Source organism: Musa acuminata, chromosome BXJ2-4 (assembly GCF_036884655.1).
Source record: "Musa acuminata AAA Group cultivar baxijiao chromosome BXJ2-4, Cavendish_Baxijiao_AAA, whole genome shotgun sequence".
Taxonomy (NCBI): Eukaryota; Viridiplantae; Streptophyta; class Magnoliopsida; order Zingiberales; family Musaceae; genus Musa; species Musa acuminata.
The window spans coordinates 32,563,775-32,584,359 of record NC_088341.1 but is presented as its reverse complement, the minus strand read 5'-3'; the positions used below and the strand labels follow the sequence as shown (position 1 = coordinate 32,584,359).

The 20,585-nt window shown below is 39.1% G+C and overlaps 1 protein-coding gene and 1 long non-coding RNA gene across 14 annotated transcripts; one reads left to right on the top strand and one right to left on the bottom strand.

Moving 5' to 3' along the window:
* Positions 1 to 395: 395 nt before the first annotated feature.
* Positions 396 to 9,914, bottom strand: LOC135585269 (filament-like plant protein 4). 13 transcript variants are annotated; one of them, XM_065104774.1, is made up of 9 exons: positions 9,527 to 9,913; positions 8,836 to 9,071; positions 8,557 to 8,751; positions 8,203 to 8,252; positions 7,265 to 7,415; positions 6,149 to 6,326; positions 2,830 to 5,281; positions 2,585 to 2,639; positions 396 to 1,282 (listed from the first exon to the last, which is right to left on the bottom strand). In XM_065104774.1, exons 5-9 carry the CDS (start codon positions 7,376 to 7,378, stop codon positions 827 to 829), a joined length of 3,255 nt encoding a protein of 1,084 aa, XP_064960846.1. In that variant the 5' UTR covers positions 7,379 to 7,415; positions 8,203 to 8,252; positions 8,557 to 8,751; positions 8,836 to 9,071; positions 9,527 to 9,913; the 3' UTR covers positions 396 to 826. The 13 variants fall into 13 exon arrangements, with proteins under 13 accessions (XP_064960846.1, XP_064960844.1, XP_064960842.1 ...); XM_065104772.1 differs by having other exon boundaries at positions 7,265 to 7,397; XM_065104770.1 differs by having other exon boundaries at positions 7,265 to 7,390.
* A 4,669-nt stretch (positions 9,915 to 14,583) lies between these two features.
* On the top strand, positions 14,584 to 15,151 carry LOC135610360 (uncharacterized). The gene is made up of 2 exons (XR_010486104.1): positions 14,584 to 14,754; positions 14,840 to 15,151. It is a non-coding gene; the product is annotated as an uncharacterized LOC135610360 (long non-coding RNA).
* The last annotated feature ends 5,434 nt before the right edge of the window (positions 15,152 to 20,585 follow it).

The following is a 20,585-nucleotide window of genomic DNA, read 5'->3' as shown; positions in this document are numbered from 1 at the left end:
CATCAACTACTAATTGTTATCTTGGGCATATTATTACTTTCTGCTTGGCAACAGTATTGTATCCTCGAAATGTACAATACAAATAATATACAATGAATCCCCAGCAAAAGAATACCATGTACTTACCTCTTGTTCTGCACATTCCACTTGTTCTTCTAGTATTAGTTAAAAGCGGTCTCTATCTACCCAAGAGGGAGACGTGACAAAACCCTGAATATGAACTAGAAGTCAGTAAAAATAAAGCTTACAGTATTAAAGGGTCCAAATATTTCCAAATTCGTTTTGACAAATCGAAGCACACATCAAGAATGACGGGGAAGAGAGGGTCAAAAACTTTCACAATCCACAAGTGAAACTTTGATAAATCTAAAGGGCCTCTAGATTTAAGACACTGATTGACTTCATAAACCAAACTTTCATTTGAAGGAACCAGATTTTATGCCAGTCCACTGTACATCAAACAGGTTCAAAAATCACAGCTGTGTTACAATGCTTATGTTGCTTGAAAGGAATTCGTTGACTTTGCGATGACAATGTACAGAAATTTGTGTATGGAAAACCCACAACTGCCATGATAACTGTTGATCTTCATCGAGAAGATGGATATTGCTAAACAAGTTGCAAGGCAAAAAAAAGCTTCAAGGCGCATGCATTGATTGCAAGAAATTAGTAATTACCATCGCAAACAAGCACAACCCACTTAAGGCTCAAAACTGCAACTGCTCGGCTCTGAAGTCTGAAGATAACTATGCACTCATTTTTCCATCGCGCTAAATTTCAGGATATCCTTCAAGAGAAAAGTTATCTTAAAAACTTTAACTAATGATCAATTTCTCCCTTTTGAGAAAAACCTGCTGAAACCACGTCCATGCTTCTCAGTCAAAGCATTAGGAAAAGTAGAAGAGGATGACCGGGAAGGCCTATGCTTCTGGTGCTTTGAGTTGATAGGTGATTTGGGAAAAGAACTTGCTTCGGCATCAGATGGGCTAATCTGAGAGTTGTATCCATCCAAGGGGGATTCGCCACCAGCTCTTGGTGTGATAAAAGCAGCTGCACTTTCTGTTTCAGACACTGAATGCCTTGCCTTATACATGTTTTGGGCGCTAAAATCACTAGCGTCTAGCACATCTTCCAAATAGCTGAAGTTCATGAGATGTCTACTATTTGGAAAGGTATCTGATTGTTCTGCTGATGGACGAAAGGCTTGCAATTGCCTGCCAAGCAGAAGTATGGTCTCCTGACACTCTGCAAGCTTCTCTGCAGCTGCTGCTATCTCTTTCTCCTGTCACAGGACATATGATGGTTCTTAAAGTTAAATAGAAGAACTAGAAGTTCATCACCATCTGAATCTACGATTAATGCAATTATTTCATTTTATTTAACATGTAACAAAAACTAGTTAAGTCCAATGTGTTTCCAACAATTCTACTGCCAACCCACTGAACCAAGTACAATTATTTAGAATCAAATTTCAATGATCATGTTTGACAAGAAACAATTTGTACAATATTGATGTCTAGATAGCTAAAAATGAAGAAAAGACAAAATACTATGATAAAGGAACAAAGAGTAGGCAAATTCAACTTGTAGGACCTACAGAAAGAACAAAATACTATGATAAAGGAACAAAGAGTAGGCAAGTTCAACTTGTAGGACCTACAGAAAGCACGTGTTTGGTTAGATTATAATTTACCGTGTCTTCAAACTCAAAAAAGAACAATGAACATTTTAGTTGTCCCAGATATCACACAATGCTGCTCTCAGCACAAGGTTCAAACAATGAATTTAATGCATATGTAGCCAGAAAACACCTTATTGGAACACGTAACAACATAATTATTTGTCATTATAAGGGGTTGCATTTATGATCTTCCAACATATATTGCTTATTATTCTATCATTGAAAACCTAAATATTCAACAAATAATTATCAACAAAGAATAGTGATAAATATCCTATTCATGAATATGAATAAGTCAACTAAATCAAGCATCCTTCACAAATATTCACATTTCACACAACCCTGTGAAGGGTGTTTATTCGCTGTTGTCCAATGTATCGGCTTGTTCATGCAACACAGATTTGAACTATTTATAGATCTTAGATGACAACTAAAGTAACAAATAAGCAATGATGCAGCTGCCTTTCTAAAAATCATTAAGGCAGAGATACATGAGACAGTTTTGAAAAGTTTGATTGCGAAGTAAATTTCGTTAGCAAAGTTTATATGATGAGTATAACAGATACCAGTAACTTCTGTAACCTAGGTTCCACTGAACTGTGATAAATTGATTTTTAAGAATGACCTTGATCCTTTTCAGTACTTAATTAAGGTTTCAAAATTCAATTGTACAGGTTAAGACGGACTAGGATTTACCCATCACACCAAATTCCAATATCCATACATATAGTTCAATACTACATCAATATCATTCATTTCAATTTTTGTTTTCATCATTCAAAGCCAGTATTGGATTAAGAATTAAATCCATGTGGTCATTCTCAACAATCTAGAGAAAAAAAAAATCAAAAAGTATAGACACAAAAAAAAAAGTACACAATGCGATCAAGGAATGCACATTACCTGTTTTGCCTCGGTATCAATGTCAGCGTCTGAGCACATTTTGGACTTTTCATTCCTTCATTTACAAAAGCAAAAGAAAAAGATATCAGGAAACAGAGCTAACATATGTATCCATATATATGTGTGAATATATATACACATACATACATACATATATGACACCTACTAAACAAATGCCAACTCCAACATGCAACCAGCCTATTCTAAATTATGATATTTAGCAAAGACCATATACTATAGCTAACCTCTCAAACTGCTCTTGAAGATCTCTTAATTTGGTCAAATCATCCTGATGAATTTGCCTTTCTTCCAGAAGCTCATTTTTCAATGTTTGTACTTCTGTACGCAGCAGGTTTATTTCAGCATCTAATTGCTGTGCTCGTGATTCCAGTAACTTATAGGACTCAGCCATACACTTCAATTGTGTTTCAGACAAGCTGTTTGATTTTTGGCTAGCAGCCAACTGGGATCTAAGATCTGCCAAATTTTGTTCAGTTTCAACTAGCTGAAGTTTTGTCTCTTCCAACAATTTGCTGCAAGTAGACAATTCTAATTGCATGTTTTCTTTCTCCAACCTCATCTCTTCAAAATCCTTCACAGATAATTTATGCATTGTGTTCCTTTGTTCAAAGCTGTCGCTGGTAGGCCCTTCAATATCTGGATGAGAGGAAGACTGAGATAAAGCCATAGACCTTCCAGAAAATGTCTCATTTCTTGGATCCTGATGAGCCACTCTGTTTTCAAGTAATGTTACCTTGTCTATGCAATCTGAGATATTGTTATCCCATTCTTTGCCAATATTAAAGGTCATCTTAAAGCCCATCTTACCGGCTTCAGACAATATATGGGATAAAATAGGTATAAAATCATTCAAGCTTTTCCCATTATACAGTATATCTTCAACATAAGAAGAGAACTGCTGGATTTTCTCATTTAGTCCTTGAACATCAGATTGCCTATCTTGTGGTCCTAAGGATTCCTTACCTATAGAAATAACAAAATCTTGAACCTCAGATATCGCATTCCTCAACTGTAGACCTAATTCATGCTTATCATCAGCATATGAAACTTTGTCGTGCTTAAAAGAAAAGCCAATATTAGTAGCTTTGTCCGTGTCATCATCACAAGCTTTTTGTTGACAAGGAGCATCTATAGAATAATTTTCTTTAATGATGCAGCTTACAGAATTCTGAGGCAACTCTTCTTGTGTTTCCTGCAGGATGCGTCTTATATCCTCCAAAACTCTACCAATATCAACTTCCTGATCCAGCAACTTAAAAGTAGAAACTATTCTTGTCTGAAGTTTTCTCAACAGAGAACTGAGTTTACTCATCGCAAGTTCTCCTTCAGAATGTTTTTTATTGGCACAAGGCAGAGTTTCTGCCTTCTCTGATGTAAACTGCTGTCCTTTACTAGTACTATCCAGAATATCAGCTAGTAACATGCCACCAGCATTTTCAGTTTTCATCTTATCAAGCACACCTCCAGGAATGGTAATTGTTCCATTGGACTCTGTTGACATACAAGCTAACCTCTCCATCTCCAGAAAATCATCCATAAGTTCCAAATTTTTTGAATTGACTGTATTCTTGTGCTTCACGGTGTCCTTTTCTTTTCTGATTTGCGAGAGTTCCAACATTAATGCTGCAGACCATGATTCAGAATAACTCTCTGCCTCGTCAATTCCATCTTCAGACATGGATGTCAAGCTTGGTGGGTTGCTTTCGTTTTGGCTTAAATTGGTATCAGATGAGATGTCAAAAGTTGGATTTGATGATATCTTCTGTTGGTTCAGGGTCAGCATCTGTGCTTCAACACTTCGAAGCTTGCTTGCAGTTTTAGCATACATGTTTCTCGAAGCCTGTAACTCACTGTTACGTTTTGACAAAGCCTCTTTTAACATCTTTGTTTCTTCCTCAATTGTTAATAAACGTGCTGTAAGAAACTCATTCTCCTTGTGCATAGTGTGGATGCTTTCAGAGGCAAAATCAGCAGCAGGTGTTGAAATGTAAGGAGGGCTAGGATTCTTGGCAGGTGATCGTCGTAATCTAGTCTCCCCATGATCACGGCCTAAATTTTCAACTTCTAGTTTCATTTGTGCTAATGCAGCAGGCCCAGGCAGCTTTTTCCTAACAAGACCACGCAATCTTTGGCATTCAGCTTCTAGTTTTGACATTTTCTTTACATCCTCCAAATGCTGTCTGTTCGCTGCATCAGCAGATTTTATGCTCATATTTTTCTCTTCACTCCGAATTTCAAGCTCCTTAGAAATAACATGTAGCTCATATTGCATTGAATTAATTTCTTTTTCACATGACAGAATATTGTTATTTAGCACTTCGATCTCACAATCAGCTTGCATCTTCTCATCAGTAATTTTCATCAGAATATCTGAACGTTCTTGAAGAGATCTTGAAAGAGCTGAATTTTCAGCAGAAGCTCTAAGCAGTTCCTGCTCAAAATAATCTAGTTTTGCCTCTAGCTCTGCTTTGAGCTTTTCCCATTGCTTAGTTTTGGCGAAGACTACATCGTGTAATTTTTGCTCACTTTCTTCTTTCACATTTCTTATCTGCTTCATGCACTCCTTCAGGGCACCATCAAGATGAGATGCCCGTTCTTCAGCTGTAAGCTTTAACAGTGTGACAGATTCAAGTTGATGTTTCAGTGCAGATGATTCAGCTTCAGCTTTTTCCCAACCTAAAATAATCAAAAGTAAATGTTCTTTGTAATCATTAATTCTTCAAAGAAAATTGTAAAGAAAAAATAAGAATGTTCATAATCATCAATATTCAACCAACAACCTTATAGCACAATCAGTGCAATCAACTAAAACTATGAGAATCCTGTAATTGTTTAAGAACCCATAACCAGATCAATGAGCATAACACCAGTAACTCTTTCAAAATGGAGATGCATTATGCACAAATCAAGGCACTGCATTCAGAGCATATGTACAGATGCAGGTACATCTGATAATTCTGATCATATATGTAGTTCATCGAAAAAATGTATTTTTCCAACGAAGTAACTTTGAAAATTAAGTATTAAATGAGTTTATATATATAGGATAAGATGAACAATAGTCATGCATTAACCTTTAAATGACAAGCCAAAAAGAATACACAGATTTAATGATAGAAGCCATATAGAAAAATGCAAGGCTACCCGTTTACCTGGACCAGTAAGAAATGAGACATATGTACTAGTCGGAACATAAAATGGTGCATGGAATGCCTACATTTTGGGCAGTCCGCTTTGAACCATTAAGAAAAATTAATTATGGATTATAAGAATGAATATTGAATAGTATATGGATTATAAGATTATAGACATGAATAGCAAAAGATACAGGTGAGGAAGATGGGAAATACATGACAATGTATTGACCACATAAGCAGCTGCATATGCACCATGTTCTTTGGCATATGCAAATATAACCCATTATGAGGCTACTGAGTTTTCATGAACAGGTCCCCAAAGCCACAACAGCATAAATGCCTGTAATGTCTGCATATGCAGCCACGGGAACCATTTTATAAACATAGTAACTGTACACCTTAGTACCTGAGACTGCTTCTTCAGCAACCTTAGCATGTTGCTTGACTAGATTATCCTTGGTTGTCATCTCAGTTTGTGCTGCAGATAATTTTTCTTGCAAGATCTTCACTTGGTCTTCCAATTCAGTCAGGTGGGCATATGACTCTGCAGAAATTTGTACATATTTGACAGTGCTGTTAACATCCTGCAAAGATAGAAAAGTGACTAAAGTGAGCAAACATGTGAACCACATCAAGGGGAGAGAAAACCAGGAAAGTGATAAAGATATCCTGGATCACAATATATAGGAAGGTAGAAGAAATAATGATAACCACCAAAATATATCTTTGTGGGGTTGTTCAAGAGAGAAGAGAATAAATTCCAAAACGAAAAGGCCCTCATTAGTTTGGAAGTAATGAGAATTCTAAGGATGGAAAGAAATTATATGATTTTCACATTGAAATCTCAAAGTGAAAAACGGTCATTCAACTTCAAGACTGGATAACAAAATGTCACAATAAATAAGGCGGTATTATTAAATATCACCTGCTAGCGTAGATGAGACCTTACTACTAGTGCCAGAAGATTGAGTCTGTCAGCTAAATCTTGTAATCTTGTTTAGTTGATAGTTTTTAATTGTTGTTATTATGGTAATGAAAACAGATGGCTAATTATCCTGGAATGATATCAGTGCAAAACATGGTTAGCTCAACCACTGAGTTGACCTACAAAATCCAACTATTATTTTCTTATAAATATCCATGATTTCAATATTGAATCAGAGAAGTTACCTTCACACGAGGGTTGTTGCAGAATTTTACATAAAAAGGTCATAATAAGCTTTCTTAACATTTTTTTGCACTTGTACTGTTTATGACACTATAAACTAAATCCATCTTAAAATTACAAGTGGTACTTTGCTAGAAGGAATCACAATTAGTGTTATGTTTAATTTCAAGATCAAATATCAAATTTGTAAAAATCAAAAAGATGAAACAAATTTATCATCTTTGCATGACCCATTTCTGAAATTCATTTACTGATATCAACCAATTAACAATGTAAAAAATGTGTTGTCCATCATGAATATATAGACATGTTTTGATTTCAGTCAATATCAGAAAAGCACAACAAAGAACAAACCTGGTCTGCTTGATTTCCACCAGAATTAGACAAAGTGGAAGTGGATGAGTCAGTTGTAATCACTGTCTTATCAGATGATTTTTTCTTCCAAGGCCAACTTCGCCGATCCATCATCAATCAAATATCCTATAAGCTATGCTGTTGAGTCATTCTTCAGAAAATGAATTAGAAGAAAATGATAACAGAGACTAATGAGCACATTGACATAGGAATTGATGACAAAAGAGCAGCATGTTTTTTAATATGGCAAACAAAAAAAATAGAATTACTAAGAGAAGAATAAAGGCCATCACAAATTAACTTCCAGAAGAGGATTTATCAAAATATCTCAGTTATAACCAAATGCAAGTAGAAAATGAAACTATAAAATGGTGCTTCAGTTACTATATTTTAACTTTGACAACAATAAAAATGGAAAAGTAACCTGCAACAGTGTTCTGGCCATAAGTTATCTGTGTTTCGGCATAGTCTACAAAAATGTGTTGTTCAAAGATCTCAGTTGTGTTATCAAAGTCCACTAATATCTTGCTTCACAGCACTGAGCTGGTGCATCCAAAGAGTAATAGTATTTGGCTAGTCTATGCACAATTTTGTTGAATGATTATTACTAGTCATGAATGTTAGGGGATAATAGAACCTTGCATCTAATTCAAACAAATAATCTTCATGAGTAACATAGAATCAAGAAAATCAGTAGGCACAGCTTTGATCTTCACAATACAATAATAGCTAATATAGCCTTTTATGTACAATATATTTTTTAAGAGATCTAGTTAATGAATGGTGTAGTTGTTGATTCTTGGTCATTATAACTACAAGGAGACAAAGAACATCATCAACCAATTAGATAAACTAATATAGAGGAAAAAACAAGGCAGAGAAGTTATAAATAAAAATTTCACTGTCAAATGGTCAATGACAATGATCACGGTGCTGACCTTTGCAGAAGCCAATTAGCAGAATTCACTGATTCTGTGAGCGCAGTGACCTGTTTACAGGAAAAGGCAAGAAAAATCTTCGTGTAAGTATGACTGTTTCAACACCCATTGGACAAGATGTGCATAGCTTGTACCAAATAGAATATGGAACAGATTCAACACAGGAATTGTAGAAATATAACAGATGGAACAGATCAATGCTGCAACAACAGTAAGAATGGATTTTAAACCACGACCAGAAGGTCAAATTATCAAACATCTAATTATCTTGTAACGGTTAAAGAACGCATAATTTTGGCAACAATATTTATGAGAGAAAGAGATTCTTGGACACTGTAAAATTGATTCTTAAACCTGAGAAGTCGTCATACATCAGATGCACTGTTCAGTAGAATTCTTGTCCTAGTCCAATTTAAGTCCCAAGCTAATAACGAAAACCATCATTGTTTCAGAGCCTTCAAATCCACAAACCGCAAGCAAGAACCAAGAGAGTGGTGGTGCATCGTGCACAAACAGGCCAAGAATTTAATGCACTGGGGCGAGTTAGTCCTTGATGCCAGGAGGAACACGAGTTAGGAGATGGAAATTAAACGTGAAGTTAAGGAGGCCACTAAAGAAGCATTCAGAGCAGACCTGGCCCAAATGTTGTTGAAATTGTTTAAAGATAGGTGGGGTAGGAGGTTCCAATGTCTCACATATACAACTAGTGAATCCAGACTGGAACCGAAGAGCAGAAACCATGCCCTGCCCAGTCTAATCTGATATGTACCACCTGGTAGAAGCAAGCTTGCTTCGAAAAGACACTAAGCATTAGCTAAAGAAGGCCAATTCATTATGCCGCTTAATTTTTGCCAATATCGACATCCCACCTGAAGCAATGACCTATCAGCTATCCTTTTGCAGTGTAGGAGTACAGATAAGTTTCAGCATTCAACCATACAAATTTAACGCCTTTGATCGGAAGAAAGACCAAAAGGACAGCGAAAAAGGAGAACTCGGTAGACGAGCAAAAAACTACGAGGGCAGATCAAGAATCGACGCGAACTACATTGAGACTATCAGATCCAGGCATTGTGCATATATTGGTTAGAAATCTGAAGGGAATTCGTTTTATCAGAAAGCATCTCATGAGAAACAAGAAGGATGAGTTTGTCATCATCCAACGCCAGTGAATCGACAATCGAGAAGAACACAATTGCAAATCAGGACCATCAAGCAAATTATGAGCCAAAACCAAGCACAAGAGCTTCGCAGAAGGCACAACGGCAGCTGGAAAAGCCATGATTATATTGGCAGAGAAAATGCAGACATGAATAAGGCTTACCAGATGGAATGCTGGCAGCGGGATGCGAATTCTGGGATCAGATCCGGCGAAGCAAGTGGTTTTGGTCCAAAGAAACGAAAGGAAAAGGAACGAAATAAAGCAATTGTTCTTGGTTCCTATCGATCCTTCTTTTTATACTCTGTTTCGACATAGGACGAGAAAGAGGCAAATAGAGAGGGAAGAGAAGAGAACGAGGAAGGTGCGAGAAGAGAGGATCGAGGTAGTTACTCCCTTCCCTGCTCCGCCACCCTACTCCTCTCTCTTGCTCTCTGAGCTATCATGTCGCTGACGCTTCGGGCTCCTACAACGACAGCAGACAGCTGAAGAGAGAGAGAGAGCGGGGGGGGGAGAGAGGAGAGAAGAGAGGGGCAGGAGAAATGGAGAGAACAAAGTGAGGTGAAAATATTGGCGTTAGGTTGCCCACTTAAAAAGCAAGACGCTGTTGCCCGAAAGGCACCCCGAAGATGCGACTTTCTTTACCTTCCCGCGGGCTCCACCGGGCCTCACATTCCCTGGTCAATCGTAACGCAGGTACATGAAGATGGCAACATATTTACGCGTAGTAAACCGATGGCAACATATTTATTATATTTTATTATCGACTTTTCACACCTCACCCGCCTTTACCTTGGAAAAAGAATTAAAAGGACGATTACTATTGGCTGATGAAAGCCCTTCCCAAAGGCAAGTTGAGCTGTGCGTATCATCGCTGCCTTCCGAGCCGCGCCACGTCTCCGTCAGGCGGCGTTGGTGTTTCGGTGCGTTACTTATTCTATCTGTAAATTAAAAGCTCGTACTGACTGCTGTAGAAGATGAGGAAAACATTCCTACCAGTTACCGGCAGACTTCCATTGCAGAATAAGCATGAATAAAAGGTAAGAGAGTCGAGAGTTACGGATTGAACGGTGGTGATTGGAGAGGAATCCGCCGACGGATGATCTGGTTGCTACGTCTTTTTGTACATATTCTTTCTTCTATCTTTACTTTTATTATCGCGAGCGTCGGTATCAGCGGAGGCGGAGGACTCGACGGTGCGTTGACCGGCGTCGTACGATCCGATGGTGCAGAGCGGTGAGACGGGTGGAAGCAGGCGCATCCGCTGTCTCTGTCGGACAGCGAGAGATCAACACGAGGCCAACCGCTGGCTCGGTCCGACAGTAACGTCTCATCACGATGGATCGTCCGATCGCTATCGGGCGATTCCCGATGGTATGTATCCGTGTGCAGTTCACGGGACAAGGTTGCTCGTAGCGGCTCATGCAGAACGAATGGAAGTTGTCGTGTGTGCTGGGCGAAGTGTGGTAGATCCTATTCAAAGCGGATCCAATCGTGGTACCGAGTGTCCGCTCCCTCGTCAGACCGTCACTTAGCATCCGCACGTGACGTTAATGGGCGGCTTGAATGCTCCATGGTTCCAACATAGCGTTTAATCTTTGTATTCGATCAGTAGCTGGCTCCCCATCTCTCTTCTACTTCAATGTTTCTTCTGCGTCGGGCTCACCCATCACATGGCCATACGTACGAAGGGCAGACTTTTCACCCCCTCTGGGTTATACTGGAAAGTGTCGATGAAATCATAAATCGCACGTGAACAAGACGCAGAGAGTCACCGACTCCAGCGCATCAACACCATTATCATCATAAGAAATTTCTTCTCTCCTTCTTCTTGCTTTAGTTTCTTGAGATGTGCTCTTCGTCTTGCAGCAGCGGTTAAACAAAGCAGGGGATGGACTCGTTCTCTCCCGAGGAGGAAACCCGACGCGGAGAGCGTACGGGGATGGTCAAAAGACGAAGCTCCGTAAACTAGTGCCAGAACGCAACGCGGACACCGGGGGGGGGGGGGGGACCCACGCGCCCCTCCTCGTCCTCGTTGGATCCACGGCTTCCCAGCAGTACAACTAGTTGATAGCTAATCGTCACCAGCGGGATGAACTCTGAGGCATCGGAACCAGTGAAGCCGATGAAGATGAAGAGGCAGATCGGATCGCCAGGGAATGGGTTGGGCGTCGGGATGATAAACTAATGCGTGGTGGTCGGTGTCGATGGGCGGGGGAGTGACGATAACTTCCAACAGAAGGAAGGGGCTCCTCGTTGTGCGGGCAATTATGGAGGCAGTAGAGGCCGGCAATAAGTGTGGAGGACACAGTGCAACGGCTCTTTTTTCACCTCACCATGATTAGAAGACGAGGAATGTGGTATGGTTAGGGTAACTTTTAGAAAGCTGGTTTACACGGTGACGTGGCTGTTATACGTATACGGGTACGGCTTATGTACGCCAGTAAACCCGACCGACTATTTTGCTTGTACGACGAACGAATCTAATGGATATAATATTGTATATCGAAATAAATGGCGATGATAATAATAATCGTGATGGATAGATGGGATGGGTGCTATTGGTTTCATCATTTCGTTGTGGCAGGTCATGGCTTTGCATGTCCATCACTGCTACAATGTTGTAGCACAGATAACACTCCTTCACAACGACTAAGAAGCTAATTTTTTATTACCAAGAGTAACTTGATCTTCTTTCAGGTATGATTAAGATAATAATCAACTTCCAAACATATATGTATATCTGGGTAGTTTATTGGTTTACGAAATAACAAGGTAAAATTCATAAAATATTCTACCTATTGCCGATTCTAACTAGCAATTTGTCTTTTTTTTTTATATTCATGCCTACCTAACCTACTTAATTTAGATTAATATCGTTAATCAGGTGAATATTTGTATAAAAAATAGTACTTGATATAAATACGAAACGAATTTAAGTACTTAAATAGTTAGACTAATTTACATGCTATATTCCTCATCTTCCCTAACAAAAATGTTGCTTAGATGAACCAACAGTACATATGTTCTCTCTCCTCACAAGATAGAGAAGTAGCTCATCTCAGAAGTTTGACTTCCGCATTAATAAATAAGATTTATAATGGTCGGAGCGGTTAGTTGAGCTAATAAAGAGGCGTACAAACTCTTTAACCGATAGAAAATATAATTTTTTTTATAATAGTAAACGGTGAAAGCCAATTTTGAGGATCATTCAAAATTTTAATTTTTGATTAATAGATCTCGTACGTCATCATCAAAAATAATATTTTAAGTTTTAAAAATATATGATCTAAAGTTTGAAAATTATAATATTTGATAAAATTAATTCTTCATCATCAAATCAATATTTAATTTTATAATTATTACTAACCAGTGTCTATAGGCATCAGCGTAATGGTAGGAATAAGCGAGAGAAAGGTTAAATTTTTAGTCACATACAATAAAAATCAAACTATTTATTTCGATGCTGATCCACACGCTACACGATGGGAGTTTTTGGGTTTCATAGTTATCAATCACCATACAAATGTCTGGCTAATTTGGCTCAATCCCAATCGTTATCTCCAAATTGTCGCGGTGCCTTGTACGAGCAAATGAAACGGAAATGTGCGTCTGTCCCAGACGACAGCTCGCGTCCCCCGCTCCCTGCTGTAGTGATGTTTGCTCGTGCCGCGACGCGGGTCGGCACGCGCTTGTTCGGACATGTGTTGGCTCGATGAAGGCGCCACTCGAGATGTGATGTCTTCAACGTCATGCGTGACGTGTTCGTGGATATTTTAGTACGTTTTTGTGGGGAAAACACGATTGTGGTTATTACCACAGAACAGCTCGACTTTATGTATCGAGGCCGAGGAATGTAACATCTAGCAGACCAATTTGCGTGGAATATCCAATTGTTAATGCTTTAGTGTAACACCGAATGAGATTAGCTCCCCACAACTATGTTTTGGATTATATATGGTCTTTCTTTCCGTATGATTCAACAATTTGCTTGCTTTTGGAACAACACAGGGAGGAAAATGACAGAATTAGCTCCACAGTCGAGCTTTTTCATGGCGGAGGTCTCTCCGGAGACACACGCTCGTGGCTAACCTTTGGAAGCAAGTCAAGCTGCTGGCGTTGGATGTCAGATTCAGCTACCAACAAGCACCAACGATGTAGGTGGGAAGGGCATGGTGACCTTGTCACATTTGGACTTGAAATGTTCTGGAGCTAAAAGAGACGCAGGTTCCTCATTTCAGCATGCTGTCCTCCTTCTTTTGGACTCACTCTGAAACAGTGAACGAGTCCGATCACACAATGGTGGAGCTCGAAGATGATGAGCACCCCCTAACAAAGAATCACCGACAAGTGAAAAGAATGTTTCGAGTCCTTGCCGCACACACAATGAAGCAAACAGGTGGTGGGTGGTCCTGGGGATGAGGGTACATCTCAGCTGGTGGTGATTTGAATAGGAGATCTCAGGCCCCCTCATCTCCTCTAATATGGAATGCGTGCATTACAAACCATTCCTCGTGTAACAGATGAGAGGATGACAGAGCTATTCCACAAGTCGAATGCTTCCCCATGATTTAATCGAGTCGAAACGTTTTGTAGAATGGAAGACCGGTTGGATCGAGTCGGTGTGTCGGTGTCGATGATCGAGGATTATTGGACATGAAAGCTCTTATTGGACCCGAATCCGAAACGACTCGGTCGAATGCGTCTGGGCTCGTACAAATCGAGCAGAAGCACAAGGAAGCGACGAAGAAGCCGACACTCAACACCTCACGTTTCTATTTATCTCATAATTAAGTAATAAATCGGAAAAAAAAAACCGAAGGAAGAAAACTTATGGTGGAGACGGCTCGACTCAGAAGAATCTAGATTCCTGACGGGCCCCACAACCATCTTCTTGCACGGTGACCACGCGCGTCCTCTACGTTTAAAAAGCGACGGCTATGATGAATAATGATTTTAAACGTAGTGGGATTTCTATTTGCCAAAAGCGACGGGTTCCTTCCAACGGCGTCGAACCCAAGCAGAACAGGTCCTCCACACACGCGGCGCCGTCTCATTGGCCCCGGTGACCGAGGTATGCGTTGACGGCGCCCTCGGCTGGGCGCGCCGGAACCGAACGCACAGTTCGATTCGATTTATTTCCCTGGTCACGGACGACGGCGCGGGGATATTCACTCGGGCAGGAGGCCGTATAAAGCAGGAGGGAGAGGAAGGGGAAGGACGACGCCACAAAAAGTTCTTCGTCGACGGAGCGGGAGATCTCGATTCCTGATCTCGGCGTGGAGATGAAGAAGGCTGGGGTCTTCGCCGCCTCCCTCGCGGCCGTCTCTTCCGCTGCTCTCTCCACCACCAACCCCTCCTCCTCCACCTCCACCTCCTCCTCCTCTAAAGAGGTATGAATCCCTAGCCCTTATCGCATGATCGTCAACAGGGAAGTGAAATGAATGATTGATTGGTTGGTGATGGATGGCTCCATAGGGATTGGGATCGTCGAGGAAGCAGGACGCTGCCGGATCAGGATCAAGGAGGGACGCGGAAGACAAGTTCGCGCCGAGATTCGACGGGCTCAGGTTCATCGAGACGCTGGTAACGGCGCATCGGTGATTCTCGAGTCTCTTGCCGATGCTTCACCCTCTTATCACCGATCGATTTCTGCCACGGCGGTGGTTCTCTTCCTGATATAATTATGATTTAGTATTGGTAGTCTGCAAGCTGTTACGCACGAGCCGTGTGTGATTTTAACTTCTTGTATATTAATTAATTAATTAATTATTCTTGTATTTCGATTAATATCTTGCATTTTTTTAGTGGCATTACCTTATTAGTCTTACCTTAAGATTTCACACTACGAAATAAAGCGGAGACACACTAAACCCAATTCTGTTGTGTTGTACTGAAACTCGACACGGGAAGAAATTTCAATCTGAACTATTATTATTTTCCCAGTTGACAATTCCGATTGCATTTGTACGATAAGATTTTCCACCACGGTTGCTATTGATCATTTACGGGCTTCATCTGTTGTGTTTTTGGGGCTATTGAGGGGAGAAGGTTTTTTTCACCAAAAGAAAATTCTAAAGATTAATGATCCTTTTTACTGTAATTTGTATTTTTGATTGCGACGTCTCTAAAATAAAGCTTTTAAAGCTGCGTATCCTCGAGGAGATCAAAGATCGGTGATGCCGTGTTGCGTGACGGTGACGCATTAATTCACCGATCGGGTCTGATACAAAACATGTTTTTGGTAGCGTTAGGGGAAAAGCTAATCCGAGCATTCAAAAATGTATACGCGCAGACTACGGCATGCGGATATACTATCTTGACAGGGAACATTATAACAGTTGGTGTGTCAAGGGTTTATTTGAGTTAAAAATATCGAGAAAAATATCGAATATGTGAAAGAAACACACGTCAATATTTCCCTTTTACTTGTTTGTGCAATTAAAAAATAATATATTAACACCAAATATAAAGTAACAGTGAGGCCAATCACCCAAATAAATATTAGTTAATATTGAGTTAAAAAGACTAATTTAATTATGACTTCCGCCTCCACCAAGTAAAAAAATGGATAAGGAAAAGGAAAGAAAGAATAAAAAGAAGTCACCAATATTCTAAAAACATCCACAGAAGAACAGAGGAGCAAATTAAATATGCCGATTGTTGCAGAGATGGAAGAACATTTTTCTTGTGCTTGATGGAGCACCGAATCACATTCTCCAAATAGAAAAGTGGCAAACCGATCACTGGAATAAATATAAAATATGAGGTCAAATAACATGATTAGATCGGAAGATATAATGATTACTAAAGTCCAACACTAACATCTTACTTGAAATAAAATATTTTTTAGACTCGATCTACTATAAAAGTTAATATAATCGCGCATCCCACTTGGTTCTTATCCTCTTATCGGTCAACTATTAGGCAGGCACTCGAGTCACCCCGGGATCGAGTCGAACTTATTGAGATATTACCATCGATTATCTAAACCAACACAGCATCGTGTCGTATTGCACAACCTTTCTACGTAGAAGGCATGTCAATCACGGATCTAACAAGCTGAAGCAAAGCATTTTACTGAGGATGTGCAAATTCGTGCAGTGATTCTCTTTTATGGTGCAACGTGAACACTCGAGAAAACTACGTAGCTTGACTTGGTTACATAACGCAATACCTTTGTGCCTCGCCTCCTCTTCTTTCCGTAGGAGCACAAACGGGGACCGCTCCTCTTCTTCTTCGCACTAACTATGCTCAAGCGCACGCTGGTGAGTTGTGACGAAAAGAGAAAGAACGGAGCACAGCTGCCATAAATTCTTGTACGAGACATCCCTCAAATTATATACGATGCTGTATGCATCGTTAACATCAGCAGAAGTACAAGCATAAAGCCTAGTGGTACTTCAATTATTCAAATTGATGAACAACGACAATCCAGATGAGCAGGAGCAGCCTGCTATCCCCCATATAGTACACGCATAGCAGTAGAAGAGGAACGACTCTCTACAAAAACTTCAGATAGATCCTAAGAACAGTTGTTATCACACTGTGCCAGGACGGGGGCTCGTAAGCCGGCACCGGTGGTGTGTAAACTGGGCGGTGATGGTTGAAAGGCTTGGGTGGGAATGTGTCGGGGTGCAACCATGAGGCGGTGGCGGGTCAACAGAGTCCGTTCCGTCATGTTCATAGTTGCTCTATCATATCGCGGCCAACATTGTGCCACGCTTCAACACCGCACCTACAGATATTTTCGTCTGTTCGCTCGACGTTCCATCTGCGACTCGATGTCTGTGACATTTCCAAGGTGATACGGTCACTACATTCCTCTTCCGCCATGTCTTCGAGAAGATCAGGGCTTCATCCACTCGCCCTTCACGCTTTGAAGTTGAGTGTGACATCCCATGTCCGGAACACATGCCATGGATAGACGTGTTGTCTCAACGACTCCACGATATTTTATCCGTATGCATGACGAAGCTATTTAGGTCGGCAATTCGTGGTGACAGTATTGACACGCTCACATGTGTCAAGCGTTTGATTTTTCGTATATAAACGATACAAATCGACACACCCGTCGATAAATTACATGTCTGCTACACGAGCATGAAAGCATGAAATTACATACTTTCATGTACAACTGTTTTTTTTTTTTTTTAATACTTATGTGTAAGCATAAAAAAATATAATTTATATTATTATATAAAAATTTAATATCAAAAATTAAAATTAAATAATAATATATTTAATTTATGATGCATATGTTTTTATGTTATTTAAAAAAAAATTTGATCTACATATGCACTATTATCAAATCCGAAGGTTATAACAATATTAATTTATAACAATATCAAATCCGAAGGTTATAACAATAGGACAACTATGAGCAATCAAATAAAGACTAAGATAGATTGAGAATATATTTATAATCCCAATAATATTGCTTCATCTCTAGGAGATCCTATCATTTTATAAACATGAATAAAGAGTCTAAGATAATAATTAGGAGAGTTCCTCCAAGGTCATCTCCTAAGAGACTGAAATCAAAATTAGACAGGGTCATATAATCTAATATTATTCCACTTGATTCATTAATTGGTAAGATATAAAAAAATTAAAAATTAAAATAAATAAGATAAAAATTTATTTAAAAATAAATTTATCTAATTTGATTTTAAAATTATAAAATATATTTTATATATGACTATGAATTTTAAAATAGATCAATAAATCCAATAAGTATAATAATAAGTTCGACTATATATCATAACATATGTTAATCTTTCTTTATGTAGTCCATGATATCCTTTTAATTTATTTTATCAAGATAATTTTATTATCGTATTTAACTATAATATATAAAAACATAAATATAAAGAGAATAGCATAAATAAATCATTTTAATTAAATAAAATATCAATAATAGTATTCATCTAAACATACATCACTATATCTTTTATGGTTTCCTCACAATACCTATAATATATTCATTAAATATTTTAGACTATAAAGCTTTGATAAATGGATCAACAATCATCAAGGTGGTGCTCTAAATCCCTTATTATTGATACTTATTTTTTTAGACTCTTTCTCTAACCATTAAGTACTTTATCTCGATTTGCTTAAAATCACTAAAATACTTATCATTCTTAGAGAAAAAAACTACTATGATGCTATCATAAAATATCTTCAGCGGCCTAGCAATTAAGTCGACTACACCAAGTTTTAAGATAAAATTTCATAGTCATAAATTCATAGTCATATTTTGATTTGTCATATCAAAATATTTTATAAATTAAACTTCTCATGCAGATTACTTTATAATTTTAAAGTAGACAATTCAAGTCTATTTTTATATTACTCGATATTACCTATTGAGTCACGTTTTACGATCAACTCTTTTATAATTATTGAATAATTCAATGAGTTCATAAAAACTTTTATGATCTATTGATTTTAACTTTCTTTTATTGCATCATTTTATTTTTTAAATCACTACTTTTTATAATTTATGAAAACAATAAAGGATCCTTTGATTCTTGTGTCATAATAATATATCATATAATTATCATAAATAATAAGTTTTCTTTCCTTTTGAGATTCGTTTAAAACTACTTTATTCTATAAGATCAGTAAATGTGACATTAATATCACATGAGAATTTATCAATATTATTTTATTATTTACCCTAATCAATTTTTTTAATAATTTAAATAACAACAATCTCTTAATGGAAAATAATAAATGATTATCAACTTACATCTCTTTTATATTAAAATTTATCTTTCAAGATTTTTTATTCTCATTTATTTTATTATTTTTAAGAATGCTATATTATTAGATTTTACTATCCTCGTATTATAATTATGATAATAAATTTTATATTCGAATAGGATAACCATTTGTTGAATCTCGTATTTTGATGATGAAACTAATTGATATATGTTTATGATTTAATTTGCGTTTTGAGTGACGCAGGATGCTTCGATCAGGATGAGACAATTAAAGCAGGAAAATCATGTTGTGCCGGAGGAACGTGTCAGAAGATTGGACGTCGGGCCGGTGGATCGGTCGACGTATCGACAAAAGGCTTCAGGCCATGGACTCGGGCATCGGGCCAAGAAGAGCGGGTATTGTGCCAAGGATATCGGAGTTGCGGAGTCAACTGACCGATTGGGCAATAGGCTGCAGGAGAGGACGATGCGCCGAAGAATCGGACGAAGCGTCGAGGGACCAATGACATGCCGGACAACTTGGTTAATTGCTTAGGATTAATTATCTCGATCGAAGTTTTGTTTTAAGTGTGCGGGATTAGCTACGATGGAAGAAAGACATGCAGCAGGAGTTGCGCCGGAATCAAGACAATGATCACGTTGGGATTTCGAGAGTTCGACGGAAGTTCGGACAGTCGTCGGAGGTTCTGCGGGAACAAATCCGAGAAGTCCATGAGCTTGCTAAAGAAGCTCGTCGGAACTCGCCAAGTGGATCGTCGCAAGTCCAGGAGTTTGCTGGAAGTCCGTAGAAGCATCACCGAGGGTTCATCGGATGATCGACGGAAGTTCGTCGGAAGCTCGCCGGAAGAAGCGATTGACGCACCGGGGCAAGTTGCAGTAAATGTCTTAGGAAATATCATAATTAGCACAATGATTAAGTTGGAAATAGGAGGTGATCCCATTAACTTAATCTTCGGGCAATTGGGCCCCTGAAAAACCCAAATTGGGCTGAATGGATCAACCCATTCGGACCCTGATTTCTGCCAGGTGGTGGCACCGCCTGGGCTCAGTCTCCGAGCGAGACTGGGCAATGCAACCGCCCATGACAAGAGGTGGCACCGCTTGAGCTCGGTCTTCGAGCTCTGGCAGGAGGTGCAACCGCCTCAGTCAGGCGGTGGCATCGCCTGAGCTCGGTCTTCGAGCTCTGGCAGGAGGTGCAACCGCCCCTGACAGGAGGTGGCACCGCTCAGAGGCTCAGTCTTTGAGCTCTGCTAGGCGGTGCAACCGCCTCAGTCAGGTGGTGCAACCGCCAGATCCTGGAATTCCGGGAATTGACAGTTTTGAGCTCGAAATTCAAACTGGGTTGGGGCCTATAAATACCCCACCCTTTCAGTACTGAAACGGCACCAAGAAACCACTGAAATTCTGATTTTACTTTGTGATTTTTAGAGCTCAAAAATATTGTATGAGTTGAAAGCACTTCTTCCTCTTTTCTTCCAAGTTCTAATCTGTTA

Bases quoted from the DNA above. Each gene is read 5' to 3' on its own strand.
- LOC135585269 (XM_065104780.1), bottom strand. From the start codon at position 7,378: ATGATGGATCGGCGAAGTTGGCCTTGGAAGAAAAAATCATCTGATAAG. The intron at 5,282-6,148 runs GTACTAAGGTGT...TGATTATTTTAG, and splicing joins TGCTGAAGAAGCAGTCTCAG to GTTGGGAAAAAGCTGAAGCT. The intron at 2,640-2,829 runs GTTAGCTATAGT...TTGTAAATGAAG, and splicing joins CTTCAAGAGCAGTTTGAGAG to GAATGAAAAGTCCAAAATGT.